Raw genomic sequence first — 15,091 nt, forward strand, 5'->3', positions numbered from 1 at the left:
TTTCTCACCACTCTGCAAACGTGACTTCTAGTTAAAAAAACTTAAAAATTCACTAAACAGCCCACATATAGCCTAATGACAGGATGCCCCAAAGTGTTCTAAAGAACAACTAGAGCACTAATAGTCTTACTTATGACAAATGTATGGCACACCTGAAGCCATCTTGATTGGAATAACGTGATAACACTTAAAACATTTAATTTGCAAAGGACAAAAATGAGGTGGTTCATTTTGCCATAGAAATTATGATTAGTGCTGCAGAAAGAAAAATTAGGGCACATTTTGACTTCTCGAATCCTCTTCCACTCCATTAATAAATTCTGACATGTAGATTGAAACATGCACTTTGAATACCAGCTGCAGACTTCCCTGGTGAGCAGTAAATTTACCACAGTGATCTAATCAGCAACTAGAGAGCTAACATTCTTAAATTATGGCAAATGTGTGACACATCTGAATGCCTTCTTGATGGAATCAAAGTAAAAAGCTGAAAGTAATTCCTACTGAGGAGACTGTAGTAAATGAGGAAATTAGGAAACTTCATACAAATAAGTCTCCCAAGATGACCACCAGAGACAAAAGAGCCCAAATGTAGCAAAAATATCATCCAGATGTAGCCCACGTATAGCCTAATGACAGAATGTTCCAGTGTTCTAAAGAACAACTAGAGCGCTAACCGTCTTACTTATGACAAACGTATGGTACACCATAAGCCATCTTGATTGGAATAAACTGGTAACCCTTAAAATTTTAATTTAAAAAGGAACACAATGAGGGGGTTCATTTTGACATAGAATTTATGATTAGGGCTGAAGAAAGAACAATTACGGCACATTTTGAGTGACTTCTCAAATCCGCTTCTAACATGCATTTTCAATACCAGAGGCAGGCTTCCCTGGTGAGTAGTAGCTTTACTACAGTGATCTAATCAAAATGTGTGACAATCTGAACGCCTTCTTGATGGAACCAAGGAAAAACTGAAAGCATTTCCTACTGAGGAGACTGCAGTAAATGTGGAAATTAGGAAACTTGATAAAAAATAAGTCTCCCAAGAAGGCCACCAGAGACAAAAGAGCTGAAATGTAGCACAAACATCACCCAGATGTAGCCCACATGTAGCCCAATGACAGAAGTGTGCAAAACATTTTTTATATTTTGTGTTTTTGCAGTTTTATGTAGTGCAGACTGGTCAGGTATTGGAGTGCTTTACATGAGCATTGGTTACATCACACAAGGACAAATTCATTTTGGTTGTAGACATGGGGAGATTAAGTGACCAGAATCACAGAATGTCGAGCTGAAGCAAAAACTCCAACCTGGTTCCCCAGGTGCAAAGTCTGCCGCTCTAGAAGTAACACCATATCCTCTCTCCTAAGTGCAACATTTAATCAAGTGGTCAACTGTATAAAAACACATAACATAAGTGTTTTGCGCTATTTGAAAACCCAGAAAATATGTCCTCATTTTAGTTTTTAGAGCACTAAGCATAATTTCGATGCAAATAAGACCCTCTCATCTATGTAATTTCTAAAGGAAATGCTCTAGGTATTACAGTTTTGTTTACATAAAGATGACGTCAGGCGTGCCACACTTCTCTAATAAATATAGAATGTTAGCAATCTAGTTGTCCATTAGGATACTGTTGAGAGGCAGAGGCCAGGGGCACAGACTCCTGTCTACAATCTCCTCTTTTTCAATGTAAGTCGAGGGGGAAATCAATACCCCAGTTTTTTTGACAAAATCTCCCCCTTACCAAGTTCAAAATGTTAGCTAGTATGGTACATTGGATCATGGAAGGCAAGAGGAATTGGGGTTGGGACATGGACTCGGATAACAGAGGACCGGAGGGACATGGAGAGGTGCACCAACTTGACCATACAGGGCAGGCATTAGGGTTTGCAGCAGCACAATACACCACACAGGGCGTGGGGGATGGGAATGCAACAATCCATAGAAAGCAATAGGAAGGGGACAGGACCATGTGCATGTAAAACAGAGAACAGAGGGGAAAGAGATAATGGCAGCTAGCTGACCGTAATGGACATACAGGAGAGAAAGCTGCAGCATAACAGACCATAAAGGGCAGGAGGGAGGGATCAGGGGGATTACAATGGAACAGGCAAGCCAGGAGGAGGGAATAGGGGTCTGCACATGGAAAACTAAGGGAAGGGGGCTGGAGCAGTAGGATGGGTACTGGAAGCAAGACCCACCATGGAGAGCAACAGTGAGACTGTAATGGCATACACACAGATCATCGAGGGAAGGTGGGAGGAGGTCAGGGCAGCTATCAGACCACACAGGGATGGTGGGAGGGGCCGTGGCAACACTGAAGACCATGCATGGCAAGTGGGAGGATTAGTGGCAGCAAATTGCCATGATGGAGAGAAGGAGGGAGCAGGGACATGTACAAAGGGCCATGGAGGATAGAAGAGAGGGATAGGAGCTGGGCACAGACAAGAGAGTTCAGGGGAAGGGCCCTCACAACAGACCACGCGGGGCAGGCACGGGGAGCAGTTTCAGTAAATCAGACCAGGGAGGGCAGAAGGGTGTGGCAGTAAAATGGACCATGAAGGACAGGAGGAAGTCGATGGGGGCATGGAACGTGGACAGGCAGGATGGAGGTGGCAGGGACAGGTTACAGTCAACTGACAATGCTAGGCAGGTGGGAGGGGAGTGGCTGCTCAACAGAACACTCAGAGTAGATAGGAGGGGCAGGACCATGGAACATTGTGGGCAAAAAGGCTGGAGCTGAGGCATGCACACAGACATCGGAGGGCAGGGGGAAGGAGAGTAGGGGCAGCAAGCTAAGCACCGATGCTAAGCAGGAGGTCAATGATGGGGCATAGAATTGTGCAATGTAGGGCAGGAGGAGTGGACTGGGACATCATGCTAAATGGAGGGCAGTGGCAGCACATCAGACCATGCATGTCCAGAGGGATGAGGCTAATGCATGGATTCAGACAACAGAGGATATGGCGGAGGTGGATGGGGCAGCAAGCTAACTGTTCAGAGAAGGCGGGAAGGCCAGTGGCAGAACTACGGCCACACAGGGCTGTGATAAGGGAGCAGGGACATGGACTTGGCCAATGGATGGCTAGGAGGGGAGGCAGGAGCAGCAAGCTTTGGTGGGGGCAGCACAATGCCAGGCCAGGCCCGCTTCCAACCACCCACCATCCATTGTGATATGCATCTTACTTAACGTTTAAAAAAATAGAAATTTGCTGAAAAAACAAAGATTACAGGGACATTATAGTTAGACTCAGATTTCACTCATACACAACCAGTGAAATCCAGCAGTTATAGTTACCTGAGCTAACTATAACTTATGCCCCCGCAATGTACTGCTAATGACCTCAGACATTACACCATTCATGACATGGTCAGTTACATCACTCATGACATCTCAAGTGAATGGAATTGAACTATAATCGCTAGAACATTATTTATGGATAGTGTGTGTGTATTAACACCATAGGTTTCAGGGGCATTATAGTTAGGAATTATCATCTAAAAAACCTTTGAAATTCACTGAAAAAAACCAGAGGTTTCAGGGTTGTTATAGTTAGAAATTAGCATTTAAAGAACTTCTGAAATTCACTGAAGAAATCACAGGTTTCAGGGACATTATAGTTAGTTGGACATTTCACTCATACAAAACCAGAGGAATTTCGCCATTATAGTTAGTTCTGCTAACTATAACTTGCGCCCCCGCAATGAACTGCTGATGATGTCACATATTACATCAATCATGACATGGACAGTGACATCACTGATGACATCTCAAGGACATCACTTATGACATCATCCACGTGATCATCTGATACACCTCCTCACACTCTAATATAACCTTTGATACATCCCCTCTAAAATATAAACTACTATTCTCAAAACCATAGGCACACCAATCCTGGGTAGTACATACCCACTCACTGATTCATAGGTCTACACATACATGCACTCACCTATACAGTCACTCATACATGCAGTCACACATAAAAATATAGCCACTGAAATATTCACTCTCACACTGCCACTCATCAAAAGTTACTCACACTGCCACTCACCCATAGTTATTCTTTTGTAAGACTGACACCTAGTTAGTCTTACAAAAAATCAATCACATTGGAAACTTTAGACACGGGTACAGCCGAACTATGAACGGAATTACACCAAATTTAGCAAAAAGGTAGTTCTTGATCCAGAAGGCACTATTTTTGTTTCTGACAAATTTAAAGATTTCGCAGATATACACTGTGACCGTGGTGGATCCGTGACCCCTCCCGATCTTGTGCGTGAGATCAGATTGGCTGCGATCTGATTGGCTGCCATCACTTCAAACCAGGAAGTGTTGGTAGCCATCTTGTAACTCAGATGAACAGAGTAACAAGAAATAAAAGGTTTTTTTTTAAAAAAGGAAGGGTAGCAGGATGTAAACACCCTTACCCTGTTCAGGGGATCCCACAGGGACCCCCTGGCCAACAAAAGCGTTTTTATTGTTTAATTGTCAGTGGGAGTCGGGTTAGATTTGTGAATCCCTTCAAAAAATTTAAAAAAACGAAGCGCGGGTTGCTGCGCTTTGTTTAATTAAGCCCCAGGGTTGGCCAGGTCCCGTGGGCAATTAGAAATGATAATGCGGGGCCCACACGGGCCCCGCAGCCCAGGGGACTGCCACATTCCCAGTGCTAATTGATTGAAATGCATGGGACTACCACCTCCCAGGGGCTAAACACCCAAAACCAAAAAATGCAGGGGGGCACATGCCCCCAGCAGCCCCGTGGGACCGCCACTTCCCCGGGGCTATAATAAATTAAAATGAGTGGGGGGGCTCAAGAACCCCATGCAGCCCCAGGGGCTGCCACCTCCCCTGGGTTCGTATACTGAAATGCGGGAGCCATGCACCCCACCAGGGCTATTTGTAGAAATAATGCAGGGGGGCTCCAGCCTCACCCCCCACACATCCCGTGGACTGCCACCTCCCGGGCACAAATTAAGTAATGATGATGGATTGCTGAGAGGTGGTCAGAGGCCACGTCCCTTTCACCACCACTCTGTAAACACCCCTCTCGGTGCACTGCTGTTGGGGATGATGTCCCATTGCCTCCTGAGGAAGTCAGGACTAAAGTGGACTTCTCCTTCCAAGCAGCAGTGCGCCTGGAGGCATGTTTGCAGAGTGGTGGAGAAAGGGGGCATAGCCTACGACCACCTCTCAGCAATCCAGCTGTGTGGGCCTTAATGGAGGTAACTAGAGGGCTAGTTGGCAGCCAAGAACCCTCAAGAGTCAAGGGCACTTCATTCCCCAAATAGTGGTGTGCCAAGAGGAGCGCTTCTAGAGTAGAGGAGAAAGAGGGCATGGCTGCTGAAAGCCTCTCAGCAAACCCACTGTGTGGGACTTACTTGGAGGTAACAGGAGGGGTAGTTGGCCCCCAAGGTCCCTCAATAGTCAAGGGGACTTCATCCCCCTACTAGTAGTGCATCAGGAGGTGCGTTTGCAGAGTGGTGGAGAAAGGGGCCCCGGCCTGCTATCAGGTCTCAGCATTCCTGCTGTATGGGACTTACTGGAGGTAGTAGGAGGGGTAGTTGGCCCCCAAGGACATTCTTGGAGGCCAACTACCTCTCCTGTTGCCTCCAGTAAGTCACACACAGCAGGAGTGATGAGAAGTTATCAGAGGCCAAGCCCCCTTTCTCCACCACTCTGCAAACATGCCTTCTGGTGACCTACTAGTTGGGGAATAAAGTCCCCTTGGTTCCAGAGGGACATTAGGGGCCAAGAACATGTCCTGGTACCTCTTGTAAGTCGTACACCATGGAATTATGAGAGCTGGTTGGAGGCCCAGCCCCCTTTCTCACCACTCTGCAAACGTGACTTCTAGTTAAAAAAACTTAAAAATTCACTAAACAAATAAAAGGTTACCAGGAGGTTATAGTTAGGAATTAGCATTTAAAAAACCTTAGAAATTCACTGAAAACACCAACGATTACAGGGACGTTATAATTAGGGTTAGATTTTACTCATACAAAACCAGAAAAATTCAGCCGTTTTAGTTACCGGAGTTAACTTTAACGTGTGCCCCGCGCAAAAAGTAAAGTAAAGTCCACATTTGTAAAGCGCACAATCACCCGTAAGGGTCTCTAGGCGCTGGGGGCCGTCGGGAAGATTAAGCGAGCTATTGCCCAGAGTCACATGGTGCTGGGCTAACCTGCCGCCGGAGCCGGGGATCGAACCGTGGTCCCCAGATTCCAGCGTCAGTCGCCCTGGCCGCGGCGTCACACCTCTCCCCTACACTGCTTATGACCTCACATATTACATCACTCATGCCATGGTCTGTGACATCACTGATGATATCACTCATGGCATCTCAAATGACGAATGACGTCTTCCAGTGACTGTTTTTAAAAAGTTTATGAGTGTTAAATATATATACTAAGGTGCATTGGTGAATCAATGGGTGTATGATTGTCTGTATGGATGACTCAGTGGGTGCATGACTGACTGTATAAGTGAGTGATTAGGTGTCTCAGTGAATGTATAGGTGAGTGAATGGGCATGTAAATGAGTGTATCTGTCTGTCAGTTGATGTCAAAGTGGGTGTATGAGTATGTTAGTGGGTACATGAATGGCTAAAGGCAATATGGGTAATTGGTTGGTTGTCTGAGTACCTCTATGGTTGTCTGGGTGTCTGTGTGTGTGGGACTGCCTGTATGGATGAGTGAGTCGGTGGGTCAGTGGCTGTATGGGGTACTGTGTCGTTGTCTGAGAAACTGTATGGGTGAGTGAGTGTCTGTATCGCTGTGTCGGTGATTGAGTGCATGTGTCAGAATGGGTGAGTAACTAGGTATGTGAAAGACAGTATTGGAAAGGTATTAAGGGCCCACCTAATGTAATGGTTCAGATCCTGCCAATACCTTTAATACCTAATGGCCCCATTATGTTATATTCTATTAAGGAACTTGAAAAAATCAGTGGCAGGAAACCTTGTCACTGCATAGAAAAATCAGAACAAGAAGTACCAAAGCACTAGAAAAGGTCTTGGCCAAAGCTATAAATCTTCTCAGGCCAAGGATCCTGCCCCTTGTTCCATTATCCCCTATATGGAAAAAACGTTACAATTAAAGGGAAGAAATGCCCCATAGATGTAAGAGATAACCCTTATGATGGTCGCAGGCAAGATTGGGTGAGGTACATATCGTACTAGTACACTGAGCAACTCACAAACACTTCATGTTTAGAGACTGATAAACTGAAGTCCCTATAAGTGATATTAAGCACCAGAAGTAGATCCTAAAAAGTCAATGAAGCACAGCGCAAGCAAATCACCCTCCATAGAAAAAGTATTCAGGTAAAAACACTAGTTTGAGTAAGAATCCTGTAAGAACAGGTGCACATAAGCCACAAAATAACATGCTTCCCAGATAATTGGAAATGTAACCTGTACCCAACAGAATAAGAAGATTAAAAGTACCTGCGGCAAGCAGGAACACATCACCGTTTATCACCCTGGTAAAGGGGATTTGAAAAGAAATGCCAATGGGCTTTGCCCTATGAATTGCTCACATGTGAAGGGAGCTTTCCCCGAACAAACCTTCTACAAAAGTATTAGGAAAACAGACGGCAGAATTAAGAATCTGCTCCACTCCACTCTGCTCCGAATAGGCAGGCCCCATCAAAAGGCGTATAAGGGGGCTGGATAGCTGCCGAAAACCCAGAGGTGTGCACATTGTGTGCCCAACCGGGCAGGCAGACGTAGTGCCACTGAAGAGACCATAGCCCAACCTGCAGACTCAGTGGTGTCTATACCACAATGATTGACTTGTTTAGCTGCTTCTTGCACACCCCGTACTAAAGGGACAAGATTGATCCGGGGGACATCACACACTCCAAGGAGTCCCACAATGCATGGGAGAAGAGTCCGAGGACACAATGAGAATTGAGGGATTGCAGTGCAGAACTGGTGGAGGCAAAAATATGCCTGCAACAGGTGTCTAATCTTTTGTCCTCTTTTTCTGGAGGGACAGCAGGGAACGAATCAACATTTTGGGTGGCCAAGGCAGCCTGAACCACAAAACTATGATGAGCTGGATGTCGCAAAAGACATATCGGCTCTCCAGGGGACGGAGGGAATCTGTGAGAATTAGAACAATCAACACAGGTCTGCTTTTTGGGTTAAGCCTAAGCCCTCAACACAATATCAAAATCGGGAAGCATTGGCTCTACCCCTGATTGGCCTTGGTGCAGAACTGTGGTCATTTTCAAAAAAGGAAGCGTCACATCCAAAATGACAAATACCCATCTGAGCACATCTGCCAGAGAGGAGCTTGCCTCCGTACACAAACCAGGAGGTGACAGGAGGTCCGAGGCTCGGAAAGACTCCAAGCCACTAGTTTCCCCACACTCAATCAACCAGCTAGACTCCGAACTCCAAACCCTCTCCATCACCTCTATTGTCATGTCCTTCAGAAGGAAAAACAGGAGGGAGGGCTTCTGAGATGGGTGGCTCCACTGACGCTGCATACAACACAATCCAGCACCAAAGAGACGAAGTGTCAGCGTCGGAGATCGGAAGCAGTGGTGCGGCACAGACAGCACCATCATTGAAGATGGTAGACCAGACCCCTATGCCGTTGTCAGAGTCGATTGACAAGACCCATGCGCTGAAGGCGGTAACCCTGAAGGACTGTGCACTGGTCTTGAAACTGATTTGGGATCCGAAAACCAAACGAAAGCCGATGGTGAACCCTTCAATGTGGGCACAGTCGCGGACTTGTGCACCTTTTGGTGCCTGAGGTAATTGGAAGAGCAATTTCTTCCTGGACATCAGCTTGATGGCCGGAAGCACTTGGCCTTTTCCCAACCGCTAACACCAAAGTCAAGAACCTTGGAGTATGGCTTGACCTCAACCTGACATATGAAAATCAAATCCGAAAAATGGCAAATGTTTCAAAACACTGAAACCCCTACGGAAAGTCATTGACCTACTACCAGTTCAAGCCAGAAAAACTATAATCCATGCAGTGGTCACCTCTCAGATTGATTACGGCAATGTTCTTACCTAGGTGTAGCAACAAAAAGGCTGATGAAGCTGCAATCAGTCCAAAATGCTGCTTCCCGGCTAGTGCTGAATCTACCAAGAAGATCGTCCAACACAAAGGCCCTGGCCAAATTGCATTGGTTGCCCGTGGACAAGAGGATCCTATTCAAGGCAATGTGCTTCTGCCATCGTATCCTAGCAAATAAAGGCCCAAGTTATCTACAAGACATGATTACACCCTACACCCCCAATAGAAGTCTAAGATCTGAAGGAAAGTCATTGGTAATAGTACCCAGATTTAGGAAGGCCAGGTTAGGAGGCTGCTCTTTCAAATACCTGGCAGCAAAACATTAGAATTCTTTACCAATGGATTTGAGGAAAGAGCCATGTGAAGCTGCCTTTAGGAAAAGGCTGAAAACTTGTTTTTTTCCGACAAATACACCTCAATAGACCTTGCAACATTGCAGCTAGGGCTCTACTACCTATCTCGTGTCATTTCTGAGTTTCTGCTCAGTGCGGGACACACCATTGGTGTAACCAGACGCTCTACAAATGCTGCTGCTGATGATGATGAGGTCGCTCCAGGGGAAGAGTCAATGACTATGAAGGGAGTTGTAATATAAAATTCTCTCATCTGGGTTAAAGTCACCCCGACTCCAGGGTAAGTTGGAAGGCGTGGGATAGACTTGTGCACCAACCCTTCAGTGTAAGATCTGGAGCAGGTTTTATGTGAGTGACGCAGCGACTTCAATCGCTTTCCTTTGAACGTCGCCATAACGGTTATTTACGGATTTGATCAGGACAAACATATCGCCTTTATATTACCCTCCTTTCCTACCATACTTTAGTAGGTTGAGGATAGACCCATCTGGTCTAGCGTTGCTTAGGCACACTGCAGTAGTACTGAGTTTCACAGTTGTTGAAGCTCGAAAAAGCGCGGGAGCGATGACGACTTCCTGTAGACAAATATTTGTCAAGGTGAGCCTGCCGAATGTAGTATTTGTCTCCGTACACCTTGCTACCCTGGCACTGCTTTTGTAACCCCTGGCCTCAGAGTTTTAAAAATCAGCACATGGAACACAGGGGAATCTCGTCCTAATGGACACTGGTAGGAGCTCCACTTGCCTGGTTTCTGTCAATATTTTTATTATACAAATACAAATAGTGAATAATATTATTTACTATTAGTCTAATAAAAACTGGAATACATTAGCAGGAAAATGACCCTATCTGGAAGCTAAGGTAAGTAAAAAATGCTGTTAAATGTATGTTGTAGCTATGCTTGCATGTGAGAGTGTGTTTATGTGTTAGTATGTGTAGGCATGTATGCATAAGCCAAAGTAAAGGTCAAATGGCATTGATGTCACTTCTGCTACCCTTGGTAGTTTGGTGAACTGACGTCCATGATGCTGGTTTCCCATTTTTTATGTGTGCATATTGAATACAATGCTTGCAAAGCAATCCAATTTTTTTTCCTGTACTTGTTTCCCATTCCTATCCTGCGTTGTGGTCTGTAATTATTTAGTGCATTTCCCCATGCTTATTGTAGAGCTGTTGCATAGACAGAGATTGGAGCAGGAACAGGAATTTATTTGCAAAATGTGAATATCTGCAAGATTACAATTCAAGAGGTCTTCATTCTATTTAAAATGTTTTTTTCTGACACCTGTTCAGACAATCTCCAAAGTATAACGGTGATGGACAGGACCGGCTCTAGGGCGGTGCGAGTGGTGCCACCGCACCGGGTGCTGACTGTTCGAGGGGACACTGTGTTTGGAAGTATGGTTTTAAAAGCACCTGCTGCTGCATTGCTGGCCTCCGGCAATTTTCATACAACAATAAAAATGTCAAGTTAACTCCGGTGATTAATGATCTTCCTGGAGACAGAAGGAGTTTTTTCTAGTGGAATTTTTAATTCATTTTATGGTAGCACAGAGGGTTAATATGCCTGCTGCAAAAAATGTGTACCATGCAGATCACAAAGTGCATATAGTTTAAATAGGTCAGTGCTTTTGTCAGGGAGATCCTTTTGTTACTAGCAGTGTAGATGTTAAAATCCTAACATGGAACAGTGAGCTAATAACTGTCATCAAAAAGCTGCATGCAAACTGCAAGGTATAGATTAGAGTATTATCATTTTTTCCTCTGTCTTTCATTATTCTAATGTTTCAAAAAGGGTTCATTTTGGTTATAAAAAAAATAACCTTATTAATAAATGTAACCCCCAACCATGTAGTTACGTGTTAAATTCTGAATCTGTGCTTCTCCAGACCAAGCACTCTTAAACTACACTGTCTACCAGTATGGATGACATGTTACTCACCTTGTAGTGTTCTGGCTTATGTAACATTTCCTATACACTGATTTACACACATATGATTGATTGTCTCTGTGTAATGTGTGTGATGTAAAGTGCTGTGACACCATACACCTGTAAAGTAGGGGCTCTATAACTAATTAAACAAGGTGAGAGAGTGGTTATGGCGACTAGAAGGGACACTGTTAAAGGGTGGTAGTGAGGATGTCTGTGGGGGGTTCCCGTGGGGGGCGCCAACAAACATTCGCACACATGGTGCCACCAGCACGAAAGCCAACCCTGGTGACGGATATCCCGTCCACCGAAATATAAATCTCATAATATACTATGGGATTTATATTGCGGCGGATGGGATATCTGGCACCGTTGTGGCAGAGTGACCCATCCGCCAAAATCTAAATCAGGCCCTAAGTTCAAAACGTGATGTACACACGTACATACATTAAATTGCATTTATGGTCAAGAACTGACTCAGGTTGCAAGCTTTGTTAATAACACATAAAATTGAGCATTCATTTTTCATGAGGTTCTCCAGGAGAAATACTGAATGACAAATAAAATGTTGTGAACAAGCCTTCAAGTTTGCAGTATAATATAATTATAGAAAGCCCAATTTCTATCACTTTGACATTTGAGAAGATATCGGACATGTTTTAGAATCATACATGGGAAAGAACCTGGAAGAAAAACATGAAGTCAGATAATAAACTTTATGTGCATGAATTCAAAGAAAATATAAGACACAAAGGATGTACAGGACAGCATAGAAGAAGATGTAGTACAGAAAGACTAATATAAGAACTGGGAAGAAAGAAACCATGTTCAAAAGACAAGAACAAAAACAAAAAGCCTGAACTTAAACGACTTTGCTGGAAAGTAGCAGTCAATTAACTTACATTAGATTATATGGTATTACACATTATTAAACATGTATTCGTAAAGTAGAAGCCGAGTGGTATTACTATGTGATTTTACTTCAACGTGTATGAATATTATTTGCATTATTGTTAACGTAGGCAAATCTCTTGCCAATTGGTAAAGTATTTTGTTAAACAAATACCATATACGTGTTCAACAATGTGATGAAATGTTATACCTGTAGAGAATGTCCAGCAGGATTCATGCTAAACCTAAATGTTTCATTGAATGAAGGTTCTCGGTCATGTCTGCATACCCTGGTTTTTTTCTTAATTATTCGTTTTTGAGTAGCAAGGTTGATCACATATAACTTCACATAAAGATCTGTAAGAAATAAAGCAGGCATCCTGTGTATAAATAGCTTTGTTTTGATATAACATGTCAACACAGCATAATAAAGAAGTCTCTTACAACAGTCAAAGAAGAAAAATAAATGGGGTATCTAGCAACATATTGAGGACCCTCCTTTTTCTGTCATGTTCCCTTTGGATGGGAGGTTTGAACACAGCTGAACAAGAAAACAAATATAGCTGGTTACTCTGGGCCAAATGTAGAACGAAATATTAAGGACATTATTTTAGGTTGGTCTGGCTGCTGGGGCTTTGGAGCTTCATCCTTCATCAACTGAGCCAAAGGACGGCTCTTTCTTTGTAAAAAGTGCACCTGCTGACAATATGGGAAACACACAAAAGGTAATGGGAGGAATGCTTGCAATTTTTCTAACTACAGGTAGCATACCAACTCATCTTTCTTTTGCTCACCATGCCACCTCAGTTTGGACCTAGCCACATGCAAATCAGTCTTGACCCTGCTCCTCATAGGAACAGTCCAGTCCGAACTACCAAGCCAGCATACTTTAGTGTGCTGACAATATGGAAGCACTTTCAATGACAACTCAAAAAAGTCAGCCGGTCCACTATGCCTTGGCTATATGAAGGATAGGCGGACATTTTTCTTTTCATTTATTAAAGACAGATTTCCAAATAGTGAGTCTATTTTTGGAAAATGTAAAACAATATCCCTGCACGCTGGGAGCTTTCACACAGTTTTTCCTACCTAGAAACACTATGTAATGAATTTCTGGTATGTTCATGCACAACAGTGCCCAGCGGTAAATGAACATATGATGTGAAATCAGGACGAGTGTGAAATCTAGCCTGGAGGGACTAGGACAGTCAGAAGTTACTGTGGGCCTCCAAATTATGCTTTTTAGAAGTTGATCATTAGGATAGTGGGACAGTGCAATTTGTGTGGGACTCAGGTGGTACTGTGGAAAGGAACCATAAAACTCAAAAATGCACAACAATAACACCCAGTATATCAATGCCCAGCAACTAGTGTTACTGTACAAACGAAACACGTTTAATGCACATTGGAAAAATACTATTCACATAATTACTAATATGTAAAAAGCTACTGCAACAAAAAGAATTTGGTTCGCCTCCAAAGGGGCCTCACAAAAACGACCAGGATGCAAATAAGAAACCCTAAAGATTTATCAGAGAGGCCACCAAACACGTCAGTTTCAGTTATCTGCGAGTTTCTCGGTAGTTTCCTTACATGAAGGCATTTTTATAGTTCAACCAGAATATTTTCCTAAAGGACTATTACATCTAACGTATATGTTAAGCAATCTAAAAGACAGGCCTGCTGACTTTAATAGGGCCTTCACAATCACACTACAAGACCTACACACTTCACTTAAATCCTTTGTACCATCATTGAAAACAGGCCTAGAGTTGCCTACATTTATATCAGATGCTCAGTAAAGAGATGAATCCATGTTAGACCTAGTCTCTTTAGGGTGGTCTTCACCTGGACCTTTTGCCTTTTACCTTCCTGCTTTGCTGATTCTTTTTATTGGCTTTAGGACTCTGAGCACTTCACCCCTGCCAACCTGTGCTAAAGTGCATGCTCTTTTCCTCTAAACATGCTGGCAATTGGTGCATACCTGGTTGGCATATTTGATGTACTGGTAAGACTCTTGTAAAGATATATATATATATATATATATATATATATATATATATATATATATATATATATATATATATATATATATATATATATATATATTACCTACTGGCGGTCGCCAGTAGGTATATATAGTTAGGATTTTTTCTCTATGGGTTTTTTGAAAATTCTATGTCTAATAACTTTGCCGTTTGTGGACGGAATTGGCTGAAATTTTCAGGAAAATGGCACATTTTGTTTCTGAGCAGCCTTTGAAAATTTGGGGGGGGTTCGTCAAGGGGGGGCCGAGAAAAAAGGGGGGTCCCAAAACGCGTTTTTCCCATGTTAATTTCCATAGGGCGGTTGGCCTCACTTTTAGCCCGAACGGCTGAATGGATTTGCACGAAACTTGGCAAAATTGTAGGGACTGGTAGCCCGATGTGCCTTTTGTAGGTCTCAATATATGTGCTCCAGTGGATTTTGAGAAATTAACGTTTAAAAAAAGATATATATCTGTAAGCGCGGACCAGGCAGCGGTCTGGTTCGCGGACTTTTCGCGCAACGGAGCTTTGTGAAGCGAAGCTGATTGGTTCTCCGGCGTCTGTCAACATTCCAAACAGTCCGTAGCGGCCGCCATCTTGTCTCTCGGTAGGATCGAGAGACAAGAGGAGGCGAAAGCGAAGGGGCAAATGACCATAAGGGGGAATAGTAGATCCTCGCTGACCCCCTAGGTTTGATGTGGAGGTTTTAAAAGGGCCCCGCGGGGCAAAAAAAAAAATAATAATAATAATCGAACGGCTGAATGGATTTGCACGAAACTTGGCAAAATTGTAGGGACTGGTAGCCCGATGTGTTTTGCTAGGTCTCAATATATGTG

At 43.7% G+C, this 15,091-nt stretch overlaps 1 protein-coding gene across 1 annotated transcript in view; it reads right to left on the reverse strand.

Annotated features, from left to right (window-relative positions):
* PCLO (piccolo presynaptic cytomatrix protein) overlaps positions 1-15,091 on the reverse strand; it is a 1,621,199-nt gene that overhangs the window by 39,135 nt on the left and 1,566,973 nt on the right. Inside the window, exon 25 of the mRNA XM_078674179.1 lies at positions 12,440-12,585. Within this exon, the coding sequence (XP_078530305.1) occupies positions 12,440-12,585 (146 nt within the window). The remainder of the gene's footprint in view (positions 1-12,439; positions 12,586-15,091) is intronic.

The sequence above is a fragment of the Lissotriton helveticus genome, chromosome 1_1 (genome assembly GCF_964261635.1).
Source record: "Lissotriton helveticus chromosome 1_1, aLisHel1.1, whole genome shotgun sequence".
NCBI classification, from domain to species: Eukaryota; Metazoa; Chordata; class Amphibia; order Caudata; family Salamandridae; genus Lissotriton; species Lissotriton helveticus.